At 42.6% G+C, this 23096-nt stretch overlaps 1 protein-coding gene across 5 annotated transcripts in view; it reads right to left on the bottom strand.

The window, feature by feature from the left end:
* Nucleotides 1–23096, bottom strand: part of osbpl2 (oxysterol binding protein like 2) — a 93500-nt gene that overhangs the window by 19001 nt on the left and 51403 nt on the right. For all 5 annotated transcript variants that reach the window (XM_033041936.1, XM_033041939.1, XM_033041935.1 and 2 more), the window contains 7 exons: nucleotides 22485–22608; nucleotides 22174–22249; nucleotides 21207–21341; nucleotides 19504–19601; nucleotides 7994–8176; nucleotides 4566–4673; nucleotides 1154–1243 (listed from right to left, as the gene is read on the bottom strand). In XM_033041936.1, the coding sequence (XP_032897827.1) occupies nucleotides 1154–1243; nucleotides 4566–4673; nucleotides 7994–8176; nucleotides 19504–19601; nucleotides 21207–21341; nucleotides 22174–22249; nucleotides 22485–22608 (814 nt within the window). The remainder of the gene's footprint in view (nucleotides 1–1153; nucleotides 1244–4565; nucleotides 4674–7993; nucleotides 8177–19503; nucleotides 19602–21206; nucleotides 21342–22173; nucleotides 22250–22484; nucleotides 22609–23096) is intronic.

Below are 23096 nucleotides of genomic sequence, written 5' to 3'. Positions count from 1 at the left end.
GGGGGGGTGGGAAAAGAAGGGGGGGGGAAGACACTTTTAATAAGCCAGAGATACACAGCTGTGAAGTTTAGCCGGCATTTAACATTACCGGTCGGTTCTCCTTGGTTCTGAAAACTCGTGTTTACGTTTCTGTTCCCCCAATGAGCCAATGAAAATGTCAGCAAAGGTGATTAACTAAAACTACCTACGACTAGCTCGACTACCTATAACTACATGGCGATCCCCACTACAACTGCACCTACGACTACAAACATGTTGAAAAATTTGTGACGACCATACCAAGGCCGCGACTAGTTCCCAGAATGCGGGAACTCCTCGCGACCATGAAGGTGACTCACCTGAGACCACCAGCGAACATGTGGCGATCATGCGGCGAGCGCAGTCTCCTGCACTCGGCTAAAAGGAAGGTAACATGGCATAGATCTCCCGAGGATACCCCTCCGTCATCTATGAGGATGTGACTGGCTAATCCTGCCTCATGACAACAGGTGGGCCTGATACCACATGATCAGAAGCATCATCAGGCCACCAGTTGAAGGATGGTGTACTTTCAGTTCATTAATTTCAGCTAAATTTCGGGGTGGAAGATTGCAACCTTCACGTGGTCCGCCCTGTTTCGACTAATGCAATTAACTCGACGTGCACAAACGGAAGATCAAATAGAACAAGTTGTCCAAAAACTTTAGGCTGTGCACGCCACATGAAAGAAGAAGCTACATTTCCATATTGTTAAAATTGCATTAATAACCCAAATTCCAGCCCTTTGATCCAATTTCTAATGTAAATGTTAATAAAAATTCTATACAACCTATATTACGTACTCAAAATATGATGGGGAGTAACAATGGCATTAGGGTCAATCGCACCAGGAAGTTCCCAGTCCAATTTCCCAGTAGGTTGAAATTCATCCGAAACAAATGCAAATATTGTAAAGTGTACCCAAAAATCACATGTAATTTAGGCACAAAGGCACAAATTAATTTTCTTTCATCCAATTTCTCAGCTACGAAAACGTAAATAGAAATAAAGAAATGGAGAAAATCCTGTTATTATGTAGAATCTTCCTCTGTCGTATAGCATTTTAACTAAAGGTATTTTTCAAGAATATTCATTGCAATTATTAAAACATAGCTTGGATTATCTTCAAACCAACCTTTTGTCTTGAATGTATCCTTCAACTCTATGCAGTTCCTTTCCAAAAAGTCCACATGGTTTAAAATGCAACAAACATTTTTCACCAGTACTATAAAGAAAAGTAAGATGCCATAATGTTGAACTGTGAAAGAACTCATAAATGAACACACTTCCCAGACAAAAGTATTTTATAATATTTCAGGCCAGCAATGACAAAATAAAAATCCACAATTATATATTATTTTAGTGTAATACTGTTCTTAATTTGGGCATGAGATAATTAATGTCAATAGACAATTTTTGCATTACATATTAACAAAAAATTCAAGGAAATGGACTTTCATCATTTAGCTATGGACCAGATAAGCATTATCAAGAATTGAGATTTTTGAGTAATTCCAGAATACTTGAGTTTGGAAGTAAAATTAATAAAAACTCAATAAAAGATACCAGTGTAACGTTACTTATATTTACAGGAAAAAAGTTTATTGGTTTCTCCATTAAACATTCTTCAAAATAGTTTTCCTGTTTCACTACTTTGGTAGATTAAGTGAAAAGCCTCCAAACACCTCATGTCCAGAGCAAAGCTCAGGCATTAAAAGGAAGAAAATCAAATGGTGCATAAAAGGGAATCCCACCAGTGACAGAAGAAACCACATTTAAGTTAACACAGTGGGCTGACATTAGGGGAGCACCAGAGATGATGTCACATGCCATCATCCCCATTTCTCTCTTCTCCTTTAAGCTCCCAAGTAAAATGGATGCAAGTAAAACACTAATGATTTCCACTGCAGGGAATCTATGGGGGAATAACATGGATTAGTGTAAATGGGTGTTTGATGGTCAGCTTGGATCCAGTGAGCCAAAGAGTCGGTTTATGTGGTCTATCTCTGATGATTTGCCAAAATCAATATACTGGCGAAAGAAAGAATTGACAAAGTTGACTTGCCAGTTTCCACATTGCTTCAGAGATGGAAGGAGATGAGAGAAACTGAAACTGCAGCAAGCTTTCTGATGCTTTTGAAATTGATGCAGCAATTTCTGATGCTCATCTTTCCCAACAGTCATTTTCCAGTAGTCAAATGACTTGCTTATAAAGAAGGTCAATTAAACTGGGTCTTCAACATGTTATGCAAGTACTCCAGTTACCACCCAGATGGCTTTTAACCATCTTATCATCCTAACATTTCATCCCACGATTAATTTATCACTCAATAATCTCTCCAACTGCTGCCCAAGTCATAATCAAAATCAATTAAACTTTTCTCTAGTTACAAGATTTGATACTGTCAGGGTTAGCATGTAATTGATAGAGCAATTTTATTGAGAAAGCAATGTCATCAATAAAGTAGTAAAATTGAATGTTCTCCACATTCAGGGTTTAAAGGATAATTTGATAGGTTCCAAATCATCAGTTTTCATAGAAAAGGAAACTATTTGAACTGAAAGGGAAAATTGTAACTGAAGATAAGTGAATGGTAAGTGAAATTTAAAAAAAGAGGAAAAATAAGATGCAATAAACTGCTATGGTTATGGATGTGATTGTTTAAAAAAGTGATAAAAATAAATTTCAAAAAAGCAATCGCTTAAATGAAGCACAAAAAATCTTGGACTACAGAAGAGAATGACACTAACTCAATAACCTCTGCCATAGCTCAATGAACCAGACAGCCTCACTATAATATAATTGTTTAAAGTTTATATTGATATTTGTTAAAAAGGCAGTTCCCTATGATATAGTGATCCACAATTATCTATCTATATACTTTTAAAACTGTGGGTGTGTGGGTGTACGGCATTTTGCATTTGATTCGTTACTCCGCGCAAACCAGACGCATAAACGCCGACATTTTTACCATTTCGCTAGCGATTTTACTTTTACATTCGCACATCCACTCCTTGGTTGATTATTTCCCCAGAATTTGAGTAAAATTGAGCACAAAACTCAAACAAAACTCAATTTTTAAGATCTGAACGGCTCTTACCAGCTGCTGACGTCACAATGCCGACCAATCCGAGCCGCTTCTCCCTCTCTTCATTTGGCAGCCCGGCTCTCCTCCACTCCCCCCACCCCCCCGCCCGCGCCACGCCTCCCGCATCTGCACTCCTACGCCCTCCCGCCCGCTCCAGCCCCCCGCTCGCTCACAGCCTCGCGACCAGACGTGGTCGCTTGAGGCGTACGGCCACGCGGGGCCGGTCCCAATTCGAACCGCGGAGGCGTATGGTCCCGACATCATACTCACCAATCAGCTGGACGGGAGGCGGGCCGACTGAATTTGGACGTCGCACGGCATCGGGCGGTGACGTCATCACGCAACGGCACGCCGGGCGGTGACGTCATCGCGCGACGCTGCGTACGCTCTCAATGCGATTTTTGGAGTGTGTGTGGGGGGGGGTGGTAATGTGTGTGATGCCGCATGCCGCCGCCCCCCCCCCCCCCCCCCAACCGCACGTTGGGGGAGCAGACCCAACGGGTCTACACTTGGTCTAGCTATGATATAAAACTCTGATCTTGGATGGTTAGTTGCGAGTTTGCTTGCTTGCTTGCTTGAACTTTTTCTTTGATTCATATCTCCTCGAAAACCCGAAACGGTAACGGTGAAATTTGTACATATTCCGGTAGAGATTTACCTCATGATCTCAAAAATCCCCTCATCTGAAAATTTGATTTATTATTTCCCAAGTTTTTTACCAAAATTGTTCACCAATCTGACATTTTTAAAATCTAACGAGCTGGATGACGTCACAATGGCTCCTCTCGAACACAGTCGACCGGCCTGCCGTCCACAACGCTCCTCCCCGCCCGGCTCCCCTCCTCCTCCCCCCCCCTCCTCTCCTCCCTTCCCCTCCTCTCTACCCCTTTTCTCGCTTCCCCCTCCCATCCCCTCTACTCCCCCCTCTGCCACCACTCCCCCACTACCCCCCTCCTCCACCCTCCCCCTCTCTTCCCCCCAATCTCTACACCCTCCTCCCTCCCCCCCTCTATTCTGTCTCCCCCTACCTCTCTACCCCCTCCTCTCTCCTATCTCCCCCCTCCCCTCCACCTCCCTCCCTATCCCCCCCTCCTCTCCCCTTCCCCCCCTCTCCACCCCTCTGGCCTCCCTCCACCCCACTCCTCTCCTCCCTCCCAACCTCCTCCCACCTCCAAATCTCAAAATTATCTAAAGGAGCCAACCATTTTATGGCTGTAAATTACTAGGTTAAAATTACTTAAAGGTGAACAACATATGAACAGTTCTTAGAGAAAGAAAAAAAAACACCTCTTTGGAATAAAAACAAAATTGGATGAAACTGTCAGCAGGTCAGGTCGTCTCAGGAGATAATCAGAATTCAGTCCAAAATCAGAAATCATTTTTTTCTCTCTGCAAACTAGGCGGCACTGGCATTTCATGTTTTTATGGTTTTCAATATCTGCAATATTCATTGTTTACCTGTGATTTGTAATTTCTACGGTTCCATATTGTTCTATCCACAGCTTGCCAATTATTACATTATGTACACAACATGAAGGATTTGTCCAACTGTACGCCTCGTTATGCCTGAAAACAAAAAGCAAATTAAAACCGGTTCTATAAATAGCTGCAGAAGGTGCTCACACACTCATAACCATGCACACACAGCTCCACATAATGATGATTAAGTATATTTTAAACCTATTTAAAAAGGTGTTTAATACGTTTAAAATTATGTAGATTATATCTGTAGAATTAAATCCTATGCCATTTTGAAGGGATGTAAATATGATGTCCGTATTGCTTCTGACAATTAAACAGATTGCTCTCACCATCTGGAATAACTAATGTATACAATTACCATATTTCATCCTGTACTCTCAATGATACAGAAAATGTGAAAACTGCCCACATTTGCCAAGCAATATAACTTGCTGCCTGAAGACAAACAACGATGTAGAGGATAACAGGTGCTAAATAGAGGATTGTATTCCCATGAGCAAAAAGACACAAACTTTTGCAGGGAACAATACCAAAGAAAACATGTAATCCCTAGCCCAAAGTTAAAGTGACTGAATTGAAAAACATGAATAGAATAAACCCTGAGCTACACATCCATAAATGTGAAATGCAATCTAAAATCAGGATTGATGATCTGCACATAATCGAGCTGGTGTGTCATTATGTGGAATGAGTTTCAAATTCATTTTTTTATAAATTCTGAACTTTATAGCAAAATTAAGTTCACTGAAATAAAGTGGCATATTTGAAATGAAATAATAAACATGCCAATAATCAAATTTACCACATGGAGTCTGTGGAAAATATATACCCAAAAATCACACGGAGTATTAGTGAATTGAAAGTTAACAGCATTTAAAAAGACATTTGTGAAAATGTTATCTTCCCCAAACACATTACGAGTTGTCGGCAGGTATGGCATGAAAGCCACAAAGTGACAACAACTATTTGTAATGTCTTCTGGATATCTGCAACCATCAGATAAGCTGTTTCAATGCAACAATCAATCATCAGTTATTCTAAAAATTAAGCCATTTAAAAAAACAAAACATCTATTGATTGGAAAAACCTTCACGATTCGTATTTCAATAGTTCTTATTCCACCAAGGATCTGTGAGGGGGGGGGGGGCGGCGGAGGAGGGAGAGAAGTTTGATGTTAAGGTCAGGAAAGGTGCCTCACTCTGGGGGTGGGAGGGAAACAACACAAAAAATTATATAAAGTCACCTTAGGTGGACCAAAAAAAATAGGGAAAATGATTAAGTTAATGCTGGAATATTTTATAACCCAGTGTCAAGTAAGACGCATATTGCATGTTGGCTTATGTTGGACATTTTGAGCATAAGCGTTACCCAATATCTCGCCTTTTAAAAAGGCAACGTTCCGGTATTGTGCACAAAAATATCTTCATATTTTCCACATTATGTTTCAACCGCTATATACCTGCCCACTGACTTAGCTCATCTACATCCTCTCGATGCTTGGCATCTTCCTCCCTACTCAATACCACTTTGTTTTGTAGTAACAACAATCTTGAATCTTGAATTCAGCCAACTCAGATGCAGTTCACTGGTGCTCAAGCAGCGATTCCTTAATTATCCCAACAGTCAGTCTGCAGTTCCAGAAAGATCCATTTATTCCCACTCCTTGCTTTCTTCCAATAACCAGCTCTCAATCCCTGGAGAATATTGCCACCTGCTCCAAATGCTCACTCCTGTTCCTGAGCTCATCAAATATTTAAATACATCATATTTGCTAGTTTCCTTTATTCTATTCTACCTGTCAGGTCCTCGATGAACTCTTGCAGACATTATTTTCCTTACACAAATAGATGCTGACTGTGTTCAATCCTATTATTATTTTCAATGTCTGTTATTACATCCTTCATTATAGATTCCACCCTTTTCCCTACTACAGATATCAAACAAGTCAGTTGTTCCCATTTTTCCTCTCCTTTGCTTCTAAAACAATGGAACCCCATTTGCCATTTCTCCAACCCATAGGAACCATTACAGAAACTATTAACTTTTGAAAGACAATATCTAATGTTCATCATCTCTATATATTGTCCAGGTGCTACAACTCAAATCTTGGCCACATGAATCCACAATTTTAGTCAATTCACCATGCCATCAGCTAATGATATCCCATATTGTGAAAGTTTATATCCCTAAATCTTTTTCTCATTTTCCATCTTAAATATCTGCCTTTGATCAACCTTTTCAAACTGCCCTCCGAGATCAATCGTCATTTTTTATTTAATAAAGTATAGAAAAGCACCTCGAACCATTCTGCATGTTTACATAAATTAAAATGTAAACATTGAAAACACTTGAACAACACAGGTTCTGGAAAGAGATTTCCAACAATGAATGTGGGAAACTGCAAGTTCTTACATTCCATTGTGGACTCCAACTGCAGAGCAAAGTGAGACTGAGGGCAGCAAGAACTTCTGCATTACTGCACACGTATGCTGAAAAATGTACGACAATCGCGCAGGGAAATAGTAAGTTTTACGCCAAAATTATGAGGATTTACACAAATCAAAATCAGAAGTTTGAGCCACAAAAAGTGATTGTATCTAGACCAATCAATCTGAAATCCTAATTTAAATTATAATGTAATCATTTTTTTGCTACTGTAAATTATTCAATGTGTTATCCTATATTTTGCATGAATCCCTGCATCCCCAAAGAGCTCAAAGAGAAAATAATGGCTCCCTTGGGATTTTGTCTCTGGATAGGTTTGGAAATCTTGTCTGAGATTAGTGCCTCTATTTCAGATTCCAATTCAGTTCCTTTATGGGAAGGGGCGAGAATTGAGGAGAAGAAAGCATTGCTTCATAGTAAGGGTGTCAAAGGAACAAAGGAAATACACAAAATATTTTACTTAAAATGGCAATAATTAATTATTGTGCAGAATGAATTGAGGTACTAGGACTCAAATATTCAAAAGGGAGTGGATGAACTACTGTGGCAAGAAGAGAAAATGGATCCAACATGCTGGTAAGAAACATCCTGGGAGGTTGAGGAAGATTAGATGGACCATTGGACTTCTTGGCAAACCAGATGACCAGAGGAAAAGAAAACTCAAAAGAAAGTAGCCTATGGTATTAAAGGCAAGGTACTAGCATGAATAGAAGATTGGCTCATTGGCAGAAGACAAACAGCCCAGGTAAAGGGGGCCTTACCGAGTTGGCGGCCAGTGATTCGTGATGTTCCGCAGGGGTCGGTATTGGGTCCGCTACTTTTAACGTTATATGTTAATGATCTGGCGATGGGCCAAATTGGCAATTTATAATTCAGACACTAATTATAGATATTTTATTCACTTACTTGAAACCGGAAATAGAAAGGAAGGAAAATAAAAGAATCATAAACATACTTACTTATTAAGTTCTAATGTGATAGTTCCACGTGGTTCTGCTTCTACACTCTTCCCCCAAAATTTAAGCTTTGGATAAATGGAACCATGGAAAACAAAATCCTTATTGATGCCTTCTGAATAAAATGCACTGATTGGTGGATGATGGCTAACCTGTTCAGATACAAGCCTAAATCCAAGATCCTCCCTGCCAAAACAAAACAAAGTCATATGAAAACCTTGGACATTTTTTAAGCAGTTATTGTAAACTTCTAAATTGTAAAGCTCAACATATCTGTAACAGAATAAGGGAATCAAATCATCAAATATTATTGGGTACAGAGGAGAAACAGATTGGTTAGTCGCTTGCATATACTGCTATGCGGTTTAGAAAATACACTTAAGATCTCCCTCAAGATATCACAAATTGCTGCACAAGAAATCAGTTGCTTTACGAGCAATTGCTGTTACGTAGGCAAAGTTTTAAATAGTTCATGGTAAAAATGATGGGGGGGGGGGGGAGAAAAAGAGAAGAGTTACACATCTCAAATCTTCACTAAGCTAAAATCAAGGATAAATATTTCAATTGCCATTCTTTGGGTGTGACTGCCAAAGTGTCTCCTTTTATGTAGTTACATTCTAGCAAAAATCCAGGTCATACAATATGGAAAAGGAAAGTTTAACTGCATCAATAGTAACAGAATGAAACATTATAAATTAAATAAATTCAAAACAAATGTTAATCCTGGTGGTAGATGTCAATATGTCCATAGATTTGCAAATATTTTCTATCATATTATTGGCTCTTTAGATACACGTCTTCAACTTACAAAACTATTCTCACTATTCTCATCTTGATGGAATGAATGTGATCCACTTAAAGGTAGGAGTTATCATTTACAACAGAATCTCATCTCTCAAAGCATCGTCTTTGGAGCTCTCTTCATGAAAGGAAGGAGAAGCAGAGCTTTGAATATCTTTAATGTAGAGGGATTTGTGAAAAGCAAGGGAGTGAAAGTCACCAACCACAAATAGATGAAGGTTCAACTCCCAATGCACCATGGTTTTTATTAAAGGGCAGACCAGGCATGAGAGACTGAGTGGCCAAGATCAGCTCAATTGTACAAATTTATGAAAAGCAGGCCAATCACTGCAATATGGATTTCATTCTTCCTTTGAGGCTATATTGCTTTAATCAGGATTTTCAAGATTATAGTGTTCAGGTTCAGATTCAAACTTTATTGTCATTGTGCAGTGTACAGTACAGAGACAACGAAATGCAGTTAGCATCTCCCTAGAAGAGAGACAGAGAATATGAGCAATAAATAAATATATTTACGTGCATACAGTCATAGTAGTGCAATTTTTTCTGGTGAAGGAGTGTCTGGGGGGGGGGGGGTGATTGGCAATCACCGAGGCACAGTGTTGAATAATGTAACAGCCGCAGGGAAGAAGCTGTTCCTGGACCTGCTGGTCCCGGATGGTAGGAGGGTAAACAGTCTGTGGCTGGGGTGAGAGCAGTCCTTGACGATGCTGAGCGCCCTTCGCAGACATCGCTTGCTTTGGACAGACTCCATGGAGGGGAGTGAGGAACCGGTGATGCGTTGGGCAATTTTCACCACCCTCTGCAGTGCTTTCTGGTCGGAGACAGAGCAGTTGCCATACCATACTGTGATACAGTTGGTAAGGATGCTCTCGATGGTGCAGTGGTAGAAGTTCACCAGAATCTGAGGAGACAGATGGACCTTCTTTAGTCTCCTCAGGAAGAAGAGACGCTGGTGAGCCTTCTTGACCAGAGTTGAGGTATTGTGGGTCCAAGAGAGATGTTGACCCCCAGAAACTTGAAGCTGGAAACACGTTCCACCTCCGTCCCGTTAATGTGGATGGGGGTGTGCGTGCCGCCCCTAGACTTTCTGAAGTCTACGATGAGCTCCTTGGTCTTCTTGGAGTTAAGGGCCAGGTTGTTGTCAGCACACCATGCTGCTAGGAGCTGGACCTCCTCCCTATAGGCCGACTCATCGTTGTTGCTGATGAGGCCAATCACCGTTGTATCATCTGCATACTTGATGATGGTGTTAGTACCATGTACAAGTGTGCAGTCGTAGGTGAAGAGGAGGGGGCTCAGCACACAGCCCTGTGGAACGCCGGTGTTCAGGGTGAGAGTTGAAGAGGTGTGCTTGTCTAACCTAACAGACTGGGGTCTGATGGTTAGAAAGTCCAATATCCAGTTGCAGATGGAGGGGTCGATGCCCAGGTCGCCGAGTTTGGTGATCAGTTTAGAGGGTATAATGGTGACCCTTTTATAATCTGGATTATCATAACTTATTCTGTGCTGCCTACGAATCCCAAAGACCACAGATATTCTGAGGATTCTGCCTTAAGGTCATAAGTGATAGGAGTAGAATTAGGCCATTCGGCCCTTGAAGTCTACTCCACAATTCAATCATGGCTGATCTATCTCTCCCACCTAACCCCATTCTCCTGCCTTTTCTGCATAACCTTTGACATCTGTACAAATCAAAAATCTATCTATCTCTGCCTTAAAATATCAATTGACTTGACCTCTGCAGCCTTCTGTGGCAAAGAATTATAGATTCACCACCCTCTGACTAAATAAATTTCTCCTCATCTCCTTCCTAAAATATCCTTTAATTTTGAGGCTATGACCTTTAGTCCTAGACTCTCCCACTAGTAGAAACATCCTCTCTACATCCACTCTATCCAAGCCTTTCACTATTCTGTATGTTTCAATGAGGTCCCCCTCATTCTTCTAAACTTCAGCGAGTGCAGGCCCAGTGCCGACTAACACCATAGGTTAACCTACTCATTCCTTCTTCAACAGAGAAGGCAAGAAGGAATCTTCAAGAGATAAGATAAGAGGAGGTGGTATGGGGAAAAGGAGAATTAAAGAGAGTAGAGCCCTTCTGAAATCAAAGTAGGCATTTATTTATGGAGCTGCAGGAGTCCTCATTAAATAGATCCTCATTAAATAGATGTCCTCCATTTTTAATTGTGGAGTAAGACCTGAAACTTGGGAACATGGGAAAATTAATGATGTTTTGAGGACAGTATACATTACAGTCAGAAGTGGTTCTGGATACCATTGTGAAGATAGCTAAAAGGCTTGATCAGACATATCCATGTCTTGGAAGAAACCAGGAGGAATTGGCTAAGAAATACAAATCATTGTTTGACATGGTTGAGGTGCCGCAATGTTGTGGCCAATGTTGTGCCTCTATCAGGGCTCAAAATTACCGGTTGCCTGGGTGCCAATGGCCACCTAAAGTCCCGCCGGGTAACCTAAAAGCCGTGTCATTTTGCCCGGCTTGGCCGCCCTCTCCATCTCTCTCTCTCTCTCTCTCTCTCTCTCTCTGTCACTCTCCGTCTCCGCCCGCCATCTGTTTCCGGGCCGCCGAGTCTCCGCTCTCCGGCCGCTCCTCATCCGCCAGTACGGCCACCCGTCTTGCACATGCGCACCGCCACGGCCAGCACATCCTCGGCTGCCCTGCACATGCGTACTGCAACCACATCCTCCCCCTGCACATGCGCACAGCCACGGCCAGCACATCATCGGCTGCCCTGCACATGCGCACTGCAACCACATCCTCCCCCTGCACATGCGCACAGCCACGGCCAGCACATCATCGGCCACCCAGCACATGCGTACTGCCACGGCCACTGGTCGGCGCCGGGCACTTTCTCCCTCCCTTTGCATTGTGGGAGATCTGGCCACCATTGCTGTCTGGTCGCCGCCTCGCCGGGTCTGCTGAAACCCAATGCAGAATCACTCCCTGGAGCTGGAGTAAATTTTGCTTCTTGGTTTCCTGGTCCTCCAAAAATATTCCAAATGGAATTTAAACTTGAGGTGATGGAGGGCGGACTTAAGCAAAAATGGGTTCTTGGGAAAAAAGAGCTACCTTAAATTTCCCACCACTGGCTTCCAAACCAGGGCATCGGAGATGTCCTCATTCTTTAGGGAACGGGGGTTCCCCTCTTCCACTAGAGATGAGGCTCTCACAGGGTCTCTTCTATACCCCGTAACTCTGCTCTCACTCCCCATCCCACCACTCATAAGGGCAGAGTCCCCCTTGTCCTCGCCTTCCACCCTACCAGCCGTCACATACAACAGACAATCCTCCAACATTTTCGCCACCTCCAACGGAATCCCACCAGTGGCCACATCTTCCCATCTGCTCCCCTGTCTGCTTTCCGCAGAGACCGTTCCCTCCGTAACTCCCTGGTCAATTTGTCCCTTCCCACCCAAACCTCCCCCTCTCCTGGCACTTTCCCTTGCAACCGCAGGAAATGCTACACTTGTCGCTTTACCTCCCCCCTTGACTCCCTCCAAGGACCCAAGCAGTCTTTCGAGGTACGGCAGAGGTTCACCTGCACCTCCTCCAACCTCATCTATTGCATCCGCTGCTCTAGGTGCCAGCTGCTCCACATCGGTGAGACCAAGCGTAGGCTTGGCGATCACTTCGCCCAACACCTCCGCTCGGTTCGCAATAACCAACCTGATCTCCCGGTGGCTCAGCACTTCAACTCCCCTTCCCGTTCTGAATCTGACCTTTCTGTCCTGGGCCTCCTCCATGGCCAGAATGAGGCCCACCGTAAATTGGAGGAACAGCACCTCATATTTTGCTTGGGTAGTTTACACCCCAGCGGTATGAACATTGACCTCCAATTTCAGGTAGTCCCTGCTTTCTCCTTCTTTCCTCTCCCCTTCCCAGCTCTCCCACAGCCCACTGTCTCCGTCTCTTCCTTTCTTCTTCCCGCCCCCCCGCATCAGTCTGAATAAGGGTGTCGACCCGAAACATCAGCGATTTCCTTCGCTCCATAGATACTGCCTCACCCGCTGAGTTTCTCCAGCATTTTTGTCTACCTTAAATTTAGTTGCGTCTGGTTGGGTAATTATGATAGGGTGAAGACTATTCCATGCTTTAATTGTGCGGGGAAACTCCCTGGAGCAGCCAGCATCACAGGATAGAAGAAACTGGATGACGTTTCAGGTAGAGACCCTTCTTTAGACTCCCTCTGGTTTTAGTGTTGTTAGTTTAATTTAAAGATACAGCGCAGAAACTGGCCCTTCGGCCCACCGAGTCCACGCCGACCACTGATCACCCATACACTAGTTTGATCCCACACATTAGCGACGCAAGTCAAGAGTGTTATTCTCACATCCCAGTTAGAACAATGAAATTCTTACTTGCAGCAAAACAACACAATATGTAAACATAGTACTGTAAACAATGTTATAAACGAGAAAACAACAGTGTATATTTATATAGATATATATTCATATATAGTGTGTGTGTGTGTGTGTGTGTGTGTGTGTGTGTGTGTGTGTGTGTGTGTGTGTGTGTGTGTGAGATGTATATATATATATATACACACACACACAATTTCCCTCCTGGGATTAATAAAGTTCTATCGTACAATATTGTGTGTGTGTAGGAAGATGCTGGTTTAGATGGACACAAAAAGCTGGAGTAACTCAACAGGTCAGACAGAATCGCTGGACAAAAGGAAAATATTACGTTTTGGGTTAGGTCTGAAAAAAGTTCCTGCACACCTTTGGAACGTGGAAGGAAACAAGAGCACCCGGAGAAAACCCATGCGATCAAAGGGAAAAGGAGCAAACTCCATACAGACAGCACCCATATTAAAGATCAATCCCGGTTCTCTGGCACTTTTAGGCAGCAACTTTATGGCCAATATACTGCCCCATAGTCTTGATCTGAATTAAAACATACAGTAGCTGTAAAGGGTGACATAGCATCACTTGGAGATTTAAGACTGAAAATTGATATTTTCATTTTTTAGTAACCAAAGTTATCAATGTATAATTTTTTGTGTGTTGGAAAATAAAATATAGTGGCACACAGCTGGAAACTTGCTGCCTTACACGCCAGAGATCTGTTTTCGATCCTGTCCTCAGGCACTGTCTGTGTTGAATTTGCACATTCTCCCTGCAAGCATGTGGGTTTTCTCCCACATCCCAAAGACGCAATGGCTTTGTAGGTTAACTTGTCTCTGTAAAATTGCCCCTAATGTGTAGGGAGTGGGTGAGGAAAGTGGGATAACAGAACTTGTGTGAATGGGTGGTAGATAAAAAAGCTGGAGAAAATCAATGGTGAGGTAGCATCTATGGAGCTATGGGAGGGGGAGTTGAAGTGCTGAGCCACCGGGAGATCAGGTTGGTTATTGCGAACTGAGTGGAGGTGTTGTGCGAAGCCTGCACTTGGTCTCAAGCGAGGTTGATCATACGGTGGATAATCCAACCAGATTTTTGTTTGGAAGTGGAAAGAGATAATAGAAATTGCATTCATTGCAACGTGTAAAAAGAGTTGAGATACTGTATTGTAATTTTGCTGCATGTCATTGTGGTATATATCATGTCTTGATTGGTGAATATGTTTAGTTTGTGACTCTACTTGAAGCAGCAATAACATGTGAATGCTTCATTGAGCATAATCCCGACTGGTAACAATATACTTCATCCGAGCACATTATCGCAAGCGTCATGCAAGCCGTCTTAAATGACCACCTAAACTGTCATTTGGCAACCTAAAAAGCTGCCTAGGTTGCCCGGCGGGCATCAGTGAAAAATAATTAAGTGAGAACCCCGTCTATTGAAGAAGCGTTGCAAAGAAAAACTTGGAAATTATAGATTAGTAAATCTAACATCTGTGGTACTAAAATTACTAGAGGGGATTCTGAGGGATAAGATATCTAGGCATTTGGAAAGGCAGCAGTGATTAGAGATTGTCAGCAGGGCTTTGTGCATGGGAAATTATGTCTCATGAATTTGAGTGTTTTTTGAAGTAGCAGCATAAAGGGTTGATCAGGGCAAGGCTGTGGATGTGGACTTCAGCAAGGTCTTTGATAAGGTTTTGCATGGTAGGCTGCTCTAGAAGGTTAGATTACATGGGATCCATGGAGAGCTAGCTAACTGGATACAAAGCTGGTTTCATGGTAAGAAGGTGGTGATGGAGGAAGGTTGATTTTGTGACAGGAAGCTTGTGACAACACAGTGTGGCTCAGGGATCGTTTTGAGCCCTTTGTGGTTTGTCATCTATAATCAACAATTACAAGGCATGATTAGTAAGAATTACAGTGGGATCGTTATCAACTGGGTCGGGGAATGTCTAATGGAGTTTACATAGAAACATAGAACATAGGTGCAGGAATAGACCATTCGGCCCTTCGAGCCTGCACCGCCATTCAATATGATCATGGCTGATCATCCAACTCAGTATCCCGTACCTGCCTTCTCTCCATACCCCCTGATCCCTTTAGCCACAAGGGCCACATCTAACTCCCTCTTAAATATAGCCAATGAATTGGCCTCAACTACCTTCTGTGGCAGAGAGTTCCAGAGATTCACCACTCTCTGTGTGAAAAATGTTTTTCTCATCTCGGTCATAAAGGATTTCCCCTCTATCCTTAAGCTGTGACCCCTTGTCCTGGACTTCCCCAACATCGGGAACAATTTAATTTAGATACGTGTGAGGTATTGAATTTTGGCAATTCAAACCAGGGCAGAAACTCCACAATGAAATGCAAGGTACTAGGGAATGTCGTGGTGCAGAGGGATCTAGGAGTATATGTTCATCGCTCCTCGAAAGTAACTCCCCAGATAGGGCGACAAAGGTGGCTTTTGGCACGCTGGCCTTCATCAGTCAGGAAATTAAGTATAGAAGCAGCGGATTATGTTACAGTTGGAAATATGCCGTTAAGCTAAAAAGAGTGCAGACATGATCTCTGAGAATGTTACTAGGACTTAACAGCCTGAGCTATAGATTGAGATTAGGTAGAATAGGACTTTAGTCCTAGGGGCGCTGGAGGCCGAGGGGTGATTTTAGAGGAGTATATAAAATCTTGAAGGGAATAGATCGGGTGAATGCACAGTCTTTTCTCCCCAGGGTGGGGCAATTGACTAGATGTCAGTTTTAAAAGGAATAGAGAAAGGGTTAATAGGAATTAGGGAAGTATCCTTTTCACACAGAGGTGGTAGGAATATGGAATGAGCTGCCAGAGGAAGTTGTCGAAGCAGGTACAATAACAACATTTAATAGCCATTGGACAGGTACATGGATAGGAAAGATTTGCAGGGATATGGGCCAAATACAGGCAAATGAGACCCACTCAGACGGGGCATCTTGGTTGGCATGGACAAACTGGATCAAAGAGTCCATGTTGTGTGATTCAATGTGCTGTGTGATTCAATGGCTCAAAACCTTTCAGAAGTGTTCCTCAATATTGAGGGAAAAAAAGTGGCCAACTTCAAATATAATCCCAACACGAGGAGCGGAATTAGAAATGGCTGCATGAAAGAAAATGCCACATTTTGGTACATTATTAGGCGAAACGTTGGCTGTGCATGCTGTCATAAACCCCTTCTTAAAGCCTTGTTCATCGTTGTCTAAGAACCATCACAGAGAGATCCCTCTCCGTTAACATTGCAAATTTCAAGCTCAGATTCCGCACAAATACTGTCTTTCAAACACTACTAACAATTCTGCCTCCAACCTCCCCCGGTGCACATCAATATAAAAAGTCAACACCACCACCACCTAAGTGTGAAGCTACAACTGTATAAATTAACAGAATTGGATGACTTGGACCTTCACAACTGCTCTATAATTTAACAAGATCATAGCTGATTTGATTGCAACCTCACTCTACATTCCACCTACCTGCAGTAATCATTTATTCCCTAATTTAACAAGAAGTTGCCTCAAAGTGGATTCTGCTTCAACCAGTATTTGAGGAAGAAAAAGCTCAAAAGACTAAGAATATTTTTTTTCACATTATCTTCTTAAATGGGTGACTCCTTATAATTTATAGCAGTTCTAGATTATCCCACTACACAAAATGTTCTTTACACATCAAGATCCTCCTAGTATCTTCTTTCACTTGGCTAGTACAATGACAGGGTACATTATGTCTTTTAATTATAATTACCTTAAGAGCAACCTTATAGAGGTATATAACACCATGAGGGCATAGATAAGGTGGATGGTCTTGGGATAGGGTAGTCTAAAACTGGAGTGCATAGATTTAAGGTAAGTGAAAAGATTTAATAGGGATCCGAGGGGCAACTTTTGCCACACAGCGAATGGTGGGTATGTTGAATAACCTGCCAGAGGAAGGGATAGACACAAGTATAATAACAATGTTTTAGAAGATATTTGTATAGGAATGGTTTAGAGTGCTCAATGCATCCAAACAAGATTATCCCTGGTAGGCAACTTGGTCATCATAGAAACATAGAAAATAAGTGCAGGAGTAGGCCATTCGGCCCTTCGGCTGATCATCCAACTCAGTATCCCATCCCTGCCTTCTCCCCATACCCCGATCCCTTTAGCCACAAGGGCCACATCTAACTCCCTCTTAAATATAGCCAATGAACTGGCCTCAACTACCTTTTGTGGCAGAGAATTCCAAAGATTCGCCACTCTCTGTGTAAAAAATGATTTTCTCATCTCGGTCCTAAAAGACTTCCCTCTTATCCTTAAACCCCTAGTTCTGGACTTCCCCAACATCGGGAATAATCTTCCTGCATCTAGCCTGTCCAACCCCTTAAGAATTTTGTAAGTTTCTATAAGATCCCCCCTCAATCTTCTAAATTCTAGCGTGTACAAGCCGAGTCTATCCAGTCTTTCTTCATATGAAAGTCCTGCCATCCCAGGAATCAGTCTGGTGAACCTTCTCTGTACTCCCTCTATGGCAAGAATGTCTTTCCTCAGATTATGAGACCAAAACTGTACACAATACTCCAGGTGTGGTCTCACCAAGACCCTGTACAACTGCAGTAGAACCTCCCTGCTCTTATACTCAAATCCTTTTGCTATGGACGGGTTGGTTCAAAGGGTCAGTTTCTGGCTGTATACCTCCGACTCTTAATTTAATAAAATATCATTTTCCTACTTGAGTTGATTAATTGTATTTGAAGTGTTCCTGGAATACAACCCAAGTCTTTACATTGAAATTAATGAGAAAGGCCTTTTCAATGACTTTTTGCTTCACAAAACATTTCCTTGAACGCTACCATATCATGAATCAAAGTGTACCAATAACCATTTATCTTAATATAGTTCACTAAAAATAGAAGTTACAACAAAGGGATTATTCCGGAAGTGGCGGCGCTGTGAAACGGCTGCGGCTCGCCTGCAGTTTGTCTGTTTTTACTCTTTTGTGTTGTTTTTTTTGTCTTGTTCAGTGAAATTTTTGGTTATTAGGTTGTGTCATGTGTGGTGGGGGGGTGTGGGTGAAACAGGGCTTTCTGTCTCTCCCTTCGGGGGAATGCGACTTTCTTGTCGTATCCCCCTTCTCTTCCCCCGTCTGAGCTGAGGCCTAATGGCGGAGCTGGTGGCCTCCAACCTGCGACCGACCTCGAGGATCCGGAGGTAGAGCCAGCCAGGACTTACCAACGCGAGGCTGGCCGTCTTCGAGCTGCGGCGGCGTTCGGGCAGCGGCACGACTCGGCGCTCCGGTGAGGGCGGACGGCGCGGGGCTGAGACACTCCTGTGAGGGCGGCCCGGCTCCCGGCTGGAAGGCGCTCCCGTGGGGGCGGCCCGGTGCGGGGCTGAGACGCTCCTGTGTGGGCGGCCCGGCTCCCGGCTGGAAGGCGCTCCCGTGCGGGTGGCCCGGCTCCCGGCTGGAAGGCGCTTCCGTGTGGGCGGCCCGGTGCGGGGCTGGAAGGCGCTCCCGTGTGGGCGGCCCGGCTCCCGGCTGGAAGACGCTCCCGTGTGGGTGGCCCGGCTCCCGGCTGGAAGGCGCTCCCGTGGGGGCGGCCCGGTGCGGGGCTGAGACGCTCCCGTGAGGGCGGCCCGGCTTGGGGCTGGAATGGTGCTCCCGTGGGGGCGGCCCGGTGCGGGGCTGAGACGCTCCCATGTGGGCGGCCCGGTGCGGGGACGGTGCTCTGGCGGCTGAGGCGGCGGCGACCTGGATCCGGGGCTCGGCCGCGGGGCAGTGGACGACATCGTCGGGAGCTCGCGTGTCACAGGCTGGTGCATGTTTTCCGGAGCTCCCATGGCAACAGCTGCGGCCGCTGGACTGGAGGGCGGCAGCTTCGACTACCCCCGGGACGCGGAGCTTGAACCGCGGGACTGACTTACCATCGCCCGGTGGGGTATGGCCTCAGCGCAGAGGGAGAAGAGGAGGGAAGAGACAGCAACCCTAAGACTTTTGCCTCCATCACAGTGAGGAGGTGCTTGGTGGACTCACTGTGGTGGATGTTAATTTGTGTTGATTGTGTGTTGTTTATTATTACATGTATGGCTGCAGGCAACGACATTTCGTTCAGACCGAAAGGTCTGAATGACAAATAAAGGATTCAATTCAATTCAATGTTACAGATCGGTAATGAATTTTTTCAAAAAAGATACTGAATGTTAGTTGCTTATTATTAAAAGATCAACTCATTGTTTTTTCAACTATAACATTTACATTCGTAGCAAAAAGGAGAGAAAGGAAGCAACAAATATTAATGCAGACCATTTTTTCCAAATCTTGCTCTGTGCATCTTACCTTCTCAGTTCATAGGTTTCACCTAGGAGTGGATTGAATGGTTTGCCAGTCCTTTCCCATTGTGAAGCAACAGAAGAAACAGCAAATGCAGCTACCGTCTGTGTCAAATACAAAACACTTTCAAGTTTGCAATAGTGTGTGTTAACTAGCTCATTTAAACTGAATTGATGTATCATTCATGCCAAGTTATTTCTGTGTATTTAAATACAACTATATACCAAAAGGGTAACTTAAAGATGGATTGGTATCAATTTTTCAAAGATCACTAAATTGCAGGAGGGAACAAGAAGATTAGAAAATAGAAAAAAGAGGAGCGGAGTGGACAAAGTGACAGGAGGAGGCAGCTGCGGAGTGGCCAAAGCAACGGCCGACAGGAAGAAGCAGCAGGTGGTGAGTGGGGAGGGAAATGTAAGGTCATGCACTTCAGTAAGAGAAATTAAAATATTTTTTTTACGTAGGAGAAAAAAGTTCGAAGAGATCCAGGTATTCTAGTGCATGAATCACAAGATTTTCTGGCAGGTCCAACAAGTGGTCTTTATAGCACAGGGGATAGAATTTAAGGGAGGTTTTGGGGAGGTTTTGGTGAGGTCAGCATGGAATATTGTCTGAAATAGTGTGCACAGCATTGGAGGATATCTAAAAAGAATGCATGAGGCCACGTTCTGGGCTGAGAAGGTTCATCTGTAGTGAGATGCTAGACAGCTTATGTATTACAGGGTGTGTAATCTTTATAATGAAGGATGAGATGTGATGATAGAAGAAATAGATGTGACTTCATTCAAAACATCCAAGGTCATAAGGGGATTTGACAGTGTAGATGTTGAGATGCTTCCCCGAGTGATATAGTCACAAACAAGTGTACATTGCTACAAAATAAGGGGCCAGTCATTTAAAACTGATGTGAATAGACATTTCCTCAAAGGGCTATGCAGAAAGTTGTGACCACTGCCCAGTCCATCATCGGCTCTGACCTCCCCACCATTGAAGGGATCTATCGCAGTCGCTGCCTCCAAAAGGCAGCCAACATCATCAAGGACCCTCACCATCCTGGCCACGCACTCATCTCTCCGTTACCATCGGGCATAAGGTACAGGAGCCTGAAATCTGTTACATCCAGGTTCAGGAACAGCTGCTTCCCCACAGCCATCAGGCTATTAAACTCGCCAACAAACAGACTCTGAACTGTAACAGCCTATTGCACTTTATCTGCTTATGTATTTCTGTTCTGTATTTTTGCTTACAATATTCTGTTGTGCTGCAACAAGCAAGAATTTCATTGTCCTTTCTGGGAAACATGACAAGAAACTCTTGACTTGAATTTTAGAATTCACTGCCACCAAGGATACGAGGCCAAATAGTTAGATATAGCTAAGATTGAGGAAGATTAATTTTTGAAAGAGAGCATTATGGAGAACTGGTACAGAAGAGGACTTGAGGCCAGCATAGTTCAACCATATTAAATGGCGGGGTAGGCTAGAGCGATCAGGTCGCCTTTTCCTGCTATTTTTTTGTGTATAAGGGTATCTCATATCAAACAGCTGCCTGCAAACACTGCTACATGTTCTTGGCATTCCCACAGCTCTTGGTTGTCTTCCTTGCACAGCAACATTTTCTTAATCAAAATGTTTCACCACAAAAGATCCAGCCAAATTAACCTCAGGGTTGTTCACACCTTAAACTAGATCTTTATAAAGCATACCTACCTGTAATCTTTCTATTGAATCAGAAAGCAGAGAGGCCTTGTGAATAAGATATGTGTGTTCCATATATTCTGTAATTCGTTGTAGAAAGCTCAAAGGCTCATTAAATATAATAGGCATAGTAATTTTTGACAGTTCCTAAACAAAACATCAAATGTTGTGTTAGATTTAGGAAGACAACCGTAAATGAGTATTTTGCAAATATTGTCAAACAATGATTAAAGCAAATAGCTTTTAATATATAGAATATAAAACCTATTCTTTCTTGTATTCCTGCCCCATTTGAGTTTAGATTTTTTTTTAAAAACATGTCATTTCAAAATGTTAATATTTACCCTCATCACAAAGAGCACCAGAGTTAAAGCATTTGAGGAATATCATACAATTTAAAAGTATTGTAGGAGTCATTCATGCTTAGGTTAGTTACTTGTTAGCATATTATATCATTTTGGCTAGATATTTCTTGCCGAATTATTTTGTACGCTTGGGGGTGGGTGTTTGATACGTAGATGGGCGTGACATATATGATAGAGGGAGAGGGACTGACCAGATCAGACCAGCCACGGGATTTGGAGAGAAAACAGTTCTTACCAGATAGTAAGAACGAAAGCTGCAATTTATATAAGAATAAAGAGGATCTGGTATGTCCACTTTTTTGTCTGCACAACTACTTCAATAAATAACTATTTAAGCTGGAAATAACGACTGGAAGATCCGTTTTTGCTTGTCTGCGTACGATCACTTCCACCTACCCATAAGAGTAATGGCAACGGAAAGTTGGCTATTGGAAAAGGTTGAAATTGCCATTACAAGCAGCATACAGTTAAAAGTACAGAAAATTAACAATTTATTTTAACAATAACATCTACAAACCTTAACATCAAGAATAATTCTGAAGTTAGAAATATTAGAGTGGAAATATATTTTTCAAATTTGTAAAGTTGATTTAGATTACCCAGTATGTACTCACCAATCCAATGCATTTTTTTAAAATGCTCCACAAACTTAATTGATGTCTGCTATACATTGGAGCTGGTAATGAAGTTCTGTAGGGAAAGAAAATGTAGATGGGATACAAATAGCACTCAAATCAAAGTAAGAATATTTCACCTTCATTACCAACAACAAAAACAAAAGGAATATTACACAAATAACCCTTATAGAAGGAAACCATCCTAATAGAAGAAAAATATTCAATCCTACTAATTTGCTCCATCTTTATTTCTTCCTCAATTGGCTATCATGTTCAGCTGGACAGTTTTCCATGCCAGATGAACTCACCTATGTTTTTTAAGTCCATTTTCTTGGGTCAAATCTTGGTTATGAACATTCTGTTCAGATGAGCTGCTTCCACTTTTGCTGGAAAAACTCTCCAATCTAGTTTCAGAATCATCGGATTCAAAACCTACATAAAAGTGATAACATATAATCAATTCTCCCACAGTCAATATTATTAGTTAGATATTACCAAGTTAAATAAATAAATAAAATCACTCTGCAAAAGGTAAAAGATTTTAAGAAGTTGAGAGACAATTCAAATAATCATCGTGCCTAACCAGGAAATACAACTCACTGTTCCTCAGGACATTCATTTCTTTTTTGGGAAAACTCTTCTTTATTTTCAGCCAGAGCTACAGATTAATCTATTTTTAACTGACAGAAGCGGCCAATTTACACTAAAACAATAATTAACCTAACTAATTTAAAATTCATGAATAAAACAAAGTGCCAGTGGAGGACAAAAAAAAGATTGACAAACCATAATAAGTTAATAAAATGTTGCCAATGCCAAGAGTTAAATGAAATAGTTAATTGCCTCCTTAAAGCAGATATAAGAGAACTCTTAGCACCTAGTCTTTCCTCCACTTTCCATCACCTTTGGAAACCTTTATT

Source organism: Amblyraja radiata, chromosome 23 (assembly GCF_010909765.2).
Source record: "Amblyraja radiata isolate CabotCenter1 chromosome 23, sAmbRad1.1.pri, whole genome shotgun sequence".
Classification (NCBI taxonomy): Eukaryota; Metazoa; Chordata; class Chondrichthyes; order Rajiformes; family Rajidae; genus Amblyraja; species Amblyraja radiata.
Note: the sequence above shows the minus strand (reverse complement) of the source record. Positions and strands in the feature narration are given on the sequence as shown.